The sequence below is a fragment of the Excalfactoria chinensis genome, chromosome 4 (assembly GCF_039878825.1).
Source record: "Excalfactoria chinensis isolate bCotChi1 chromosome 4, bCotChi1.hap2, whole genome shotgun sequence".
Taxonomy (NCBI): Eukaryota; Metazoa; Chordata; class Aves; order Galliformes; family Phasianidae; genus Excalfactoria; species Excalfactoria chinensis.
Genome location: NC_092828.1, coordinates 55,251,488 through 55,264,220, shown reverse-complemented (window position 1 = coordinate 55,264,220; position 12,733 = coordinate 55,251,488). Strand labels below are relative to the sequence as shown.

The window sequence follows — 12,733 nt, the reverse complement described above, 5'->3', positions numbered from 1 at the left end:
GATGTGAATTTACTTCTGGTACATGGTTTAACACCATCGTTTAATTCTACTGAGATGTCAAAACGTAACGGCAGAGTGATTCCAAGTGCTCTGTAAACAAGTTTCAAACAATACCTGTTTTACACACAACCACAAGTGTAATCTGCAGGGACATTGGGTCTGTAATGCGAACTTATGCCTTTAAAGACCAATAGTTGCCCAAAGCACTGAAGGAGAAAACTGTATCGGTGTTCACAAATCTCATTTTCTGCTTTCTTCTTCCCATTTTCAACATCGCGGTTCCCACAATAACCAACTGTGAGGTAACAATTGCTGCAAAGATGTGGAAGACTGTCAAGGAAAAAAAGCAGAAAATCTACCCTATTAAAGTGGAAAAGAAGAGCAGCCAAAGAAAGAGCTCAAACTCTCCTTCTGACTTGTTACATAAAGCTTTAGGTTCTAAAAAGCAGCATAAATTCACCTGCGCACCAAAGTATGTGAGGGTGGCATAATGTAAACAAAGTGGTCAAAACTACTGGTATCCCTTTCTGACTGTATGAAGGATTCACAAATGCCAACCGTCACAGTGCAGAAGTGAGTCAAAGCCAAAACAGAGCTGCCGGTTTTATCTGAGCAAACATAAAGGTAGGCAAAGACACAATTCAAAAGAGATCAGATTGTTTCTTCTTAATGCTGCACTGGGACACAACTGATCTGTTTTATATGGTTGGACCTCAGCATGGCTTTTGGAAGCAATACAACACATTCATATCTATGCCAGTACATCCTCTTTTATTTTTTTGCTCCCTCCGCCCTTCCGTCCAGGAAAGATGACCATAATATTATACTGCTGTAGTTCTGAGATCCTTCTTGGCTGAAGAGCAGTATTTCACAGAATCACGGAATTATCAAGGTTGGAAAAGACCTAGAAGATCATCTAGTCCAACGATTACCAATACTACAATTTGCCAGCCTCACAGTTTACACAGCAAACTACATGCAGAAACCCAAATGCCACGGAGTCTACCTTGCTTAAAGAATTTTGTCTCTACTAATGCAATGGATTTTGCATGACGAATATCAGCAATTTCATTCATTTTTTGCAGGTTGTAGAAAACCCATCACAAATCTATCAGTTTACACTTAAGAAATCCCAGACAAAGATATCAACAGTTAAAGCCCTCCTTCCATCTCAGTTAATCTTGTAATTAGGCAAACCTGGAATCTTACATTCTTGATACTGCAGTATGTTTATGGAGGCAGTTTTTGTATATGAGAATAAAGGTCCTGAAGCCAGCTCAGAAACGAACTGCTTCAAGTATGGTATTGTTTTATCATAACTTTTGTGCTTGATGTTTTCTCTTAACAAGTTGGCGCAAAGCAGAGATTTTGCATTTTAGAGTCATCCCTCCACCACCACCATTTATTTAATGAGCACTCCTGGGTGCTCTAACCTGAACGAATGCTCATTAGATTTGTGCATCTGGCCCTATCAGCAATCTTCTGTAACTTCCCATGTAAGCTTAACACAGCCATGGACATACCATTTGCAGATGAATTAAGGTTAACTAGTCTCCCAGTGAACAGGCAAGCAACTTTTATGGAGAGTATACAGACTGCCATCCTAATGCACAATAAAAGACTCACAGTGAAGAAGTGCTCACTTCATGCATTCAAATGGATGCATTATCTTATTACAAGCTGCATCTCAAATTTCAGCTTGGAGCTCATTAATTATCTTACATGCTGCAGAAAGGAAGAAGTTAACAGACAAAAAGCAAAGGCACTAGAGGATTTCAGAGAGCTCTTGGAAGGAAATGGAAACTGATGAGGCAAATACACAGAGCTAGTTCATGATGATGACAGAAACCATGCAGCAGAAGCCGTCGATACTGTCAAGATTGAAGCAGGCTAAGCAGTAGGTCGATGCCAAGTGAAAGAAGAGGGTGTATTGAGCGCGGCTGGGATGAAGTTAATTTTCTTCATAGCAGGCCATAGGGTACTGTGTTTTGAATTTGTGACCAAGACAGTGCTGATAACATCAGTGTTTTGACTGCTGCTGAGCAGAACTTGCAGAGCATAAAGGCTTTTTCTTTTTCCCACTCTACTCCCACAGCGAAGAGGCCAGGGTTGGTTTAGAAGAACAGCAAATCCAAATTGAGTAAGGAGATACTTCATGTCTTACAATGTTGTACTCAGCAAGAAAAACTGAGGGCAGATGTAGTTAGAGACTGGCTGGGCATCAGGCTCCTTGTGGGATGTGATGAGCGGTGGCCTTTGCATCACTTGTGTTTTTTTTTCCTTCCTCCTTCTCACACTTAGTAAGTGCTGTCTGTATCTCAACCCACAAATTCTCTTGCTTCTGCTGCTCTTATTCTCTCCTTCATCTCACTGGTGGGAAGAATGAGCAAAGAACCTCAGCCACTGGCCAAAGTCAACCAACCTCAGGAGGGAAGAACTAAAAGGAGGCAGAAAAAAAGCCAGGTTCTGCATTCTTTTTTTCCTATCTGCTCTTCAAAGCTGCATTTAATTTGTGAGAAACGTGTCCATGTGAAAGAACTCACATGTGGACAGGAATACTGTCTGCTAGATTACATTGTGTAACTTACACAATGAAATGGAAAGGTAAGATACCACTGGCACCTCAGTGCTATCACTGCAGCCTCATGACTCCAATAATACTTACAACACGCCTGCCCACCGTACAGAAGATGCATAACTCACTAAAACAGCACGCTGGCACAAAAGCAGTTTTCCTAACAGCTTCATTCAGAAGAAAGAACCTTTTTTTTTTTCTTTCCTGTAGAACCAGCTTCTGTACAAATGTGAAAATACACACAGTGTGCACATTACAAGACACACAAAGGAGGGATATGAGGTAGTTAAGTTAGGTGCACTGCTCTACCTGCATTTGCAGTCAAAGTAAAGGAACTCCTCCAGAGGACAATTTGAAGCACTTATGGTTCCACTTGGAATCTCAAAATGAAGAAGCCCTTTTCCTTCTATCTCCACTAATCACAGAGGTAACCAAAGCAGGACACCACCCTAGCTCCACTGGCTATCTGAAATGTCTACTAAGCTTGGGTGGCTTAAGACCGCCCAGTTATCGCTGGGGAGCCAAGATAATTCAGTTTGTATTTAAGATGCCTGCAGTCCTTAGAATAATTTTGAAAGTTACGAGATTTTGCTGCCATTTCCTTATTTACACTCACATTTGCCATATCCTTTTTTTTTTCCTGGATCCTCTCTTTTCAATCTGTCCTGGGTAAACTGCACTGTGAGGTCAAAACTAATACTGTACAGCCATTCTGTGTAATTACCTGTTAATGAGTTTGATGTTTTTTTTTCCCAAAAATAAAATAAAATGGAGACCAGATCAATGAAGGCACGTGAAGCTAAGAGATTTGGAATATGGGTTTTCCTTCTGCAGTCAGGAAAGTATGTCTATTAATTTGTTAAATAACGACAACGTGCCCAGCCTTGTACCAAACCCAAACCCAAAGATAAGAAGAATAAGCACTTTCAGGCAAGGATTTGTCAGCAGGAAGTTATATATTTGCTGCAGTCAGTCACTAGTTCGTCCATGTGTAGACAGACGAGATCGATATTAAGTAATAGTTATCTGACTGCACCTTGCATGAGAAATGCTTTTTCTAGGCACACGGCGTAGGGTTTCTCTTCTTCCCATTAATATGTGCATAAGGCTTCAGGGTATAAAAGTAGGCAACAAACTGGACATATTTCCAAATAAAAAAAATCATGAGAACTGATAGCTGGTTAATAACAACATCCGTAAGTGGTTTTGAATACAGTGCAACTTCTGGAGTTGCTATGTTTATTTTAGTACTTGATCAATAGACCTACCACTAAGGTGAAGCTGTGTTCAGGAAGAATCCCATACAGTTCAACAAGCTTTGCTCTCTTCACACTGGGAAGGTCAGGAAGTCTCTCATGAATCCAATCGATATTTACCACTTGCTGATGGTTCACATTAGCTGGCAAAGATTTAGCATCATATAGAATCAATGGGGGAAGGTTTGGTTCTGGCATAAACCTAAAGATGAAGAAAAACTTCTTTAGAAATACCGTCAGTCAAAAAGCTAAACAAGAAGGAAGAAAATACATACGATAGGTTTATGCTGACTTAGAAGTTACATTGTTATCTGTAACAAAAGATTAAAAATTCATGATGGTATGTCAGTGGTAAGCAGTAAGAGATCAGTTCATCAGCTGTTGTAAAATCCCTATTCTCTCCCCTGATTTCTTAAGTATTTGCAATTATTTGTCAGAGTCAATGATAGAAAAAGATTAATTACATTAAGAATAGCAGTAAAAACAATAGTTATGGAAACAACCTATTGCTTTTGGCATCGAGCATGAATTGTAGATCTAGATAAAAACAGGGAGTGGACTGGCAGGGAGAAACCCAGATTGAAAGCCAGCCGCCAGGAGTGATTTGGGCAGGCTGTGACCTTTTCCATGCTGACTTAAAAACCTTGATGAAATCCCATGCTGCGCTAAAAGCAAAGTTACTGCACTCATCAGGGTGTCACCACAGAACAAAAGGCTCGCTTAAAGACAAGGCCAATTCAGACCACTGCAATAACTTTGCAGCTGAAGCAGAAACCTCACTTTCACATGATCAAATGAAGGGCTCAAAAATTTCATGACAAGGGACACGAGGCACTCTCTATAATTTTTATCTCAAGTCTGTCTAAACAGAGATCTTAAGTCTAATGCATGGTGTGCAAGCAGTAATTTACAAAAAATCTGAGAAAACAGTTTAATACTAATCATAATCTTAGCACTAGTAATAACCTCTGGCCTTCATTTGAAGTATTTTGGGCTCGCCAGTTTTACCTGGGTTTGCTTGAGTTTTCTTTTGCATTTGTTCAAACTAGCCTTGTGAAATAAGTCAGCAACTACCACAATTAAGGAATTCATAAAACGATCACCGTCTTTTCTGCTGTGTTTCTGCAAATGCTATTTGGAAAAGCAGATTTAAACATAGAGTTTGTGTAATGTTTTCAAAATCCTTGCTCTGCTTCAGTAAGGGTATATGTACAAGTAACAGGAACACAGAACTAAGAGGCTCACAAAGTTCTGCAGAGCTGCAATTCCCCAACTGGGAAGTGACCTCTGGGAGAAACAGGAAAATTGAACCTGAGATGAAAAGCCAGGAAACGACTAAGTTGCTCAGCATACAGGATGATGGAGGCATGCAAAGAGCAATAGAGAGAAGCTCAGGGACCTCAACAGTCACCGAGCTGCACTCTTATGCCCCATCCCATCCAGACACTACTTTGATTACCTCTTGCACAAGAGCACACAGCATTTATGCTGCTGTTTTGCAGCACTGACCCAACATTTATTCCCAGCAGCACTGCTTCTGACAGTTATGCCTTATTCTCTTGCCCTCCAGACAGATCTTCCTTGGCTGGCTGTGTATGGCTGTGTACGTATGACTTTCCTGAGAGCAGATTACAGACTGTGCACACCAATCTTCAACAAGCAAACTGTGATGGCTGCCATCTCACATCAGTGGAAGGCAGTAAGTATTTAGCTGGGTAACAACTTCATTAGGTCTTCATAGATCTTAAGGTACACATCTGCTTAAGAACACTGATGTTAGGATTTTCAAACAGTGTGTATGATAACAGACTTTAAACATGAAGAGGCAGGGCCTGCTATGTGAGAATAATTTCTCTCAGTACATATCTAAAGCAGGAGCAGTGATCATCTCAGAATATTCTCACATTGAACTTCAGGCATTCTTAACAATATACGTGCACTGGCCACGAAGCAAAATTACCCAATTTGAGCTAAACTACTCCAGATTAGTTCTTGGAAAAGGTTTTTGTGTCTCATCGCTGCTAAACCCAATAGAGGCTATGGGATCTAGATGAGAGCTTCTCAGACTTGTACTGATTCTGACAGGTCTCTTTCCACTGTAAGTTCAACTTCCACACGCATTATGCTGAACGAGCTTATTAAATATAATATATAAGTGTAGTCAGTGTAACAAGTTTCCAGTTCTTGAAAAGATAACTTAAAAAAATAAAATAAAATAAAAAATACCGATAATCTTGCTTTCCCTCTTTGTCTCTCATTGGTACAGTGCACCTAAAATAAAACAAAACAGATGAGAGATGTGAGGAGTGGTACCCCATTGGATTCCCAGCAAAAAGGTAAAACAAGCCTTGCCTCATTAAGATCAGGAGAGTGCCTTAAAGCCACTTCAAAGAAAGCATGTATGTTAAAGGGCAGTCATTTTCACCCAGATGCTGCTTGAGGTAGCACACAAACTGTTGTAAAAAGCCTCAACTTCAAGAATAAGTTTCTACCATTGAAGAGAGCGTGCTTGTGAACATTAGCTTTAGAAGACAGAAGTTGAGTGATATCAAGTTATCTCCCCCGATCAGGTCACTAGGCATCGCTAGCTCTGTAAAGCTGTTATTACTGATATTTCTCCAAAATAAGAACTCACCCAAGCTTAGAATCAAAGGCTCTTGTTTCATTCAGAACTGTTCCTCCATTTTCAAGTTCTTTAATTTGCCTCTGTATTTCATAGTCTGGCAGAAACATGAGAAAAAAGAATAAGCTTAGTATGCTGCACTATTAGCTTTTGTACACTCCACTATTTCATTTTCCACTGCTGTGCAATAATGGAAAAGTTAGTTGTTTTAACCTTAATAAAATCAACAGCAGTAGATGCAGGCAGAACTATTTCTCACTGTCTTTCTCTCCAGCACTGTTTCTTTCTCTGCATGTTTTCCTCATCTTCTTTCCTTAAAATAGAAAGCTTTTTCTCCCAGGCACTGCAGCCAAGCCATACATTCCTAGTGACCTTCTTTCTCTCAGTGGAGTATTTGGGACGAGAATTCTCACATTCTCCTTGCCAGTTATATTTTGGAGATGTAATGATCATCCCTCCTTGCTCACACCCAAGCTGCATCTGAACTTCACACATACAATTTACTGTATACGGTGGAAAACAATCATCTACACTGAAGGACAAAGAGCTGCTGCTAATGTATCTCAGAGCCAAACGTACTAAACCCTGAATCATTTGCTTTGTTCTTCTTACAGGTAGAGGGATAAAAGTTAAAACTACAGACTAATGTAATTTCTATTTCCAGAGTACTCCAAATTAAGATCTCTTCTGTCAGGGAGCAGAAAGATCTGGGCTGCTCCAAGAGGTGGGACAAGCCTGGAGCCAAGGACCACCACAGCACAAGAAGTGCCCTTGCATGTCTGAGCAGCATGGACAGATGCACGTGTTACTAGCAGGATTTACAGATCAGACAAGGTGAGGGGGTGAAATGGGTACAGGGTGCAGTCAGGGAGTTCAGTCAAACTGCAGCAGCAAAGGCCAGATATAGGACTGGAAACTAGACTACAAGTCCAACCACAGTCCATCAGCAGACAGGACTGAAAACTCACACACCTGCAAGGTAGGTCAGGCAATCCACAATGCCCAAGTAACAAAGTAACTATCATTTACCTATTGCTTTTGTCAGGAATCTTAAGCTATTGATATTCTTAACTTCGGTTCTTACTCCATAAGGCTCTCCAGGGTGATGCACAGAAACATTGGCATCCACTCTCAGCTGGCCCTCTGTAAAAGAAAACTTAATCAACAAAATAGTCCACCCTGCAAACAAGAGTAAAAACCCCAGCATGCATTAATAAACGTCATGTTATGTACAGATCATTAATAGCAGGCTTCCATACTTTGAGAAACGAATAACAACCAGCTCATAGTAGCTTTCTTTTGATTCCATTTCAAGCTTCTGCCTGCAGTCATTCAAAATTTTCTGAGAATTCAACCTTTTTATTTTTGATGTTACTGTTCATCATTCTTCTCTGAGAAAACTGTACGGCACAGTGCAGGGCGTAGCAAAAAGAGCTTCTGATTCACAGCCCTCAAAAAAAGGGCAGAATTAGACAAGCATCTTAAAGTAGTGCTCTGTGAGCTTCTGTTTCTCTAAAAACAGCACAGAGATACCTTCTGGAACTGCAATTCGATGGATATGTACTACTCCGTCTTGGACCGCACAAACTTAGTTACGTTGAACAGTTTTTTCTAAGGTGCCCTTGGAAATGTATAGCCCAAGGACTAAATGTCAGAAGCTGTGGATCTTTTTTTTGTAGTTTTCTTTTTCTCCTTCAAGAAATTGCAGCCTTTTCTCTTCTCCAGATTTCCCCGGCTGACAAAAACATTGAAACTGAACACGAAGTTCCATATAAAAACATCCTACACTTCTAGTTCAAAATGGACTAATGTCCTCAGAGATCTCTGATGACTCAGCCTCAAGGAAACAGGACTTTTATCTTTCTAAGGTTTCTCCCTCCAAAGCCATTTCTTCTAAGAAGAGAAAGTTTGCCACAGTTACTCAACTGGTGGAAAAGACAAACAAACAAGCAAACAGGAGAGGCCATATCATAAATAAACATACTTTCTTCCCATATGCACAGTGAACTTTTGTAGCTTTACTCTTTGTGTTTAATTACAAATGCTGGTAAGAAGAAAATGACACTTGATATTTCCACTAATAAAGAAAACACAAAGTAGCTCAACCTGTGAAAAGACTCTATGGCTCAGAATCCTTCTATTGAGCAAAGAAAAAAAAAGACTGGAGACCATGTGATACACATCATAGAAGTAGGTTGGATTAATTTCTTCTGTCTTCAAAGAGTCTTTGCCAAACAAAAATGAAGGACAGTGGTTTCTCAGCATCTCTTCCAGGAGAAGTGCTTTGCATATGCTTCCTCTTTGGAGTAAAATGAGTACTTGCTACAGACTAGGAACATACTTGTCCTGTTCTTGCTTCTACTTGAGAACACAACCTGCTTCTACTTGGATGTGGGTGTCAGTGAGACGCAATAATGAAGTTAATCAGGTATAAATGAAAGGAGAGCCTGGCCCCAAATACTCCTTTAAAAAGCTTCTTTTCCTTGAGGCCCAGCTTCTTTTCATTTTCCACTGTAGCCATCTTTTCATTTGTCTACTGAATTAACAGCATATAAAAGCGGGCACTTGTCTTCGCTGAACACACAAATAAAACACAGCTAAAATACAAGCATGTAAAACCCTTATTTGAAAACAAGTTATTCTGGCGAGGTAAACCACAGTAGAAAGCCCTTAAAATGCCGCTAAGAAAAAATAATTCAAATACTTTTAAGGCCAACTGTAACTATACTGCAGGAAAAAACATTCCTAACACTGGAGTCTCTCTCTTAAAGTCAGAAATCTCAATGCAGTGACAGATAACACTGTGTAATTCCAATGGCAATATTTGGAACAAACTCAGAAGTGACGAATGATGGCTTACATGCGTATCTTTGAAGAAGTTCTTCTTTGAAGAACTGTGCCCCTTTCTGATGCGTGTAACACTTCGGTGAGAAAAGAATCACAAAGAAGTAGGCAAGGTGAGGCACTGTATGAGCATATATAATGACTACTAATTATTATTTCCCCCTATGTTAGACTAATCACTAGCTAATGCTTCTTGGGTCTTGTTAGTCATTGGCGGACAGATCACTCTGACTCAGTTCTCTGGGAGATGCAATCATTTAAACCGTGACCTGATTCTGCCGCCAGATCAGTGAAGCCATCAGTCACAAGCCCAAATAAATAACCAGCTTGCACTGTGAACACTAGCAGGCAGCACATAAACATGGGAGAAGATGAACACCCCAAGCTGCACTTTCCAAAATACATTGAGCAGAAGCCTGTTTGCTACCTGTAACCATGGGCTGGTTGCAAATTTTGGTAACAGTGGGAACTAAGCAAAAATGGCATGTCCCAAATCGTCCAATTAAGAAAAAGGAGACGTGAGACAGAACCCTTAGTCAGGAGGCTGAACACATGCTGTGCACATTTGCTATTTAGACTGGAAAGGCTTGTCAGGGGTTCCAGAAAGAAGGGTTGGTGCCAAAATGAGGGATCCCCCAAATAAAGAGGTCTCAGAAAGATGGTAGTGATCTTGGATAGAGAAAGGTGGAGAAAATCCTGAACATCAGAGAGATGTCTGGAGACGAATGGCTGGGGATGCCCGGGGACCTTGGCTGCTAATGCCTGAGACTGATATCTGCAAGCTACTTGCACAGCATGAGCCAAAACAGCTTTCTGCTCAACCTCCCCAGACCATCAGTGATCTCCCTGGTGTTCCTCTCCCTAGGGGAGGGACAGTGAGCCTGTGAAACTACCAAGCGAGGTAAAAGCTGAAATCTGGTTAGTGCTTAAATTAACCCTGGTATCTGCTATAAGTTGTCATTTACTTCACCTCACATACACCATCATAAATTCACCGTTTTTACAACAATTTTATGTCCATCCGAGACTTGACAGACAACTCAGAGGATGATCCATACTCCTACTACTCTGTGGGAGCTAAGGGAACTGGCTTCCATGTTCTGCAACTAATCCTTAGCACATAGCTTATGTGCTGCAGCACTGTAGCAAGCAGCATGAGAACAGGCAGGGAGAAACACCTCAAGAACCCTGGGGACATTCCTTCCTGTCTAGATTTTTACTATAAAATCTAACACTGCATAGCTCTGCAGAGGAAAGCAGGCCCATAAGCACCTCTGAAGCAAGGCAGACATTAGGGGAGGCTCGGAGGATTTTAAAAACAGCTAGAAAAGGCTATGGGTTATAAGCAACTGCAGAGCAAAATAACCAGAGGCTGCAGAACCCCCACAAATGCAGAGAATTACAGGTGACAAAAGCACACGCCCTTCCCCCTCTGTACCTGCCATGATTGCCTGGCTGCTCCCAAGTGTCTGAAGAATAAGCTGAAGCTCTCTGACTGCTGCAGCTGCTTCTTCCCCACAGCACATATCAGGCTCCATGACAACCTCCATGAGGCCGACTCCTATCAGGGAAAGACGAGAGATTTCCAACAACAGCTTTTGATCTCAGCATATTAGAGTATAACTGGCTAAACACATGAAAGCACTTGGGCTTTTTAGAGAATAAAACAAAATTTAAACAAATGTATTATTTAGTGACTGTCACAGCGGACCCAAGTACAGATGTCTATAAAAACTTTTCCTCTTTTCTTAAAGAAGCAGAAAATCTGCAGACAGCACTCCACCCTCTGACTGACATGCAGAACAGGCATAAATATTCCTCTCCGGCTTTCCTCTGAGAGAGCTTCAATTAAAAGCCTATCTGATTGCAGACTCAAATGTACTTATCTTAAACTAATTCTGGAACAGACAGAACTGTAAAAACACGTAGTAGTTTTTAGTTTCAGTATCTCTTTCAAAGAACATGAGCAGCCACAGCCCTTCACTTCAATGGACATTTTATTTTGTATTGACTTGGTTCATTTTGTTTACAGTTTCCAAGCTTAAAGAGAAAATCTATATTTTTTTTCAAAGCTAATAATTAAAAGAACTGTCTGACAAATTCCAGCAGCTATTCCTATGCACAAACTTCACTCATTTATGGTCTAAGAGACACTTTCTTTTTAAAATAACACCTACAGTTGCAAGAGCTTACATAGCTGAGCGGCTCTATGTGACTGTCAGGCATAAGGAACCTGAGCTAACAGATTACTCATTTGCTCTTGCAAAATGTCATCAACCAACTGCAAAAGGAAAGGCCTATTAAAAATGCAAACATTCCCCAGCTTCAACTGTAACATGTTTTCATTTTCAAGGAGAGAGATAACTGGCTGTTTTTATTTTTCACTTGTTTTCCGTCATTTGTTTACTTTTAAAGACTCTCAATATAGAAAGGAGGACAAAAATAAGAGAACGGTCCAAGCTTACCAGCTCTATTCAAATCAACGAGAGTCTGGCTCCTTGCACCGTCATGGAGACTCTTTCCACTGTCTTGCTCCAACTGAATTTGTTTAATTCTCACAGTTTTGGTCACCATCTGGCTCATTTTGTTATCTATGCAGAGACTGTATATCAGACTCCCATTCACCGCAATAGGAACTCTTTGCTGAGTGATTTGATAGCCAGCCTGTCAACAAAATCAACTTTATACTCCAATAAAGCATTCACCTTATAGAAAGCAGCAGCATGACCACGTGCAAGTACTATAGACTAAGAACATTAGACTGAAATAGCAACATTTTCTACAGTAACCTACATAAGTGGGAGGTACACATGCAAACAGGCAAATTCACATGTTATTTTGCTTAGCTGGAAAGGAGGGAAACTAGAAGATGGGACTAGAATTCAGATTAGCTGTGAGAAGCTTGAGATCTGAGAAAAAAATAAGAGCACTCCCTAGTACAGGCAAGCATACAATACTACACTAACACAGACATAGCCAATAATGCTTGCCAACGATGACATAAATTTCACTGATACTGCCTCAGTGTAGCAAATAGGCCAAAAGAGGTTCTTCCACACTTGTAGCTCTATGATCATACTAAATTCTGTCTGAAGACAGTGAGTGAACTCCATCCCCAAGCTAAGACTATCGCTCATCTTCCTATTAGGCTGAATCACCCTTTCCGCCAGTTCAGTAACTTATTCATTGGAGTGGAAGGGAGAGAGGCAGTGGGGAAAATAAATACATAAATAAAATAAACAAAACTCTATTTCATTAATGCAGCAACTTAAAAGCTAAACACTACAACCCCACGTGAAGCACACAGCTAACAAATGCTACCTCATATCTGGGACTCCAAGCAAAGAGGAAACTGCTAGCCAGAGACAGGGCTGTCACCAACAAGGGATTGCAATCACTGTGCTGATGTACAATTACACAGAAGGATCAATTACT

The 12,733-nt window shown here is 40.6% G+C and overlaps 1 protein-coding gene across 1 annotated transcript in view; it reads right to left on the bottom strand.

Annotated features, from left to right (window-relative positions):
* GATB (glutamyl-tRNA amidotransferase subunit B) overlaps positions 1-12,733 on the bottom strand; it is a 43,304-nt gene that overhangs the window by 13,183 nt on the left and 17,388 nt on the right. The window contains exons 4-9 of the mRNA XM_072334801.1: positions 11,764-11,962; positions 10,737-10,859; positions 7,484-7,597; positions 6,467-6,551; positions 6,058-6,102; positions 3,844-4,033 (exon numbers count right to left, since the gene is read on the bottom strand). Coding sequence (XP_072190902.1) covers positions 3,844-4,033; positions 6,058-6,102; positions 6,467-6,551; positions 7,484-7,597; positions 10,737-10,859; positions 11,764-11,962 — 756 coding nt within the window. The remainder of the gene's footprint in view (positions 1-3,843; positions 4,034-6,057; positions 6,103-6,466; positions 6,552-7,483; positions 7,598-10,736; positions 10,860-11,763; positions 11,963-12,733) is intronic.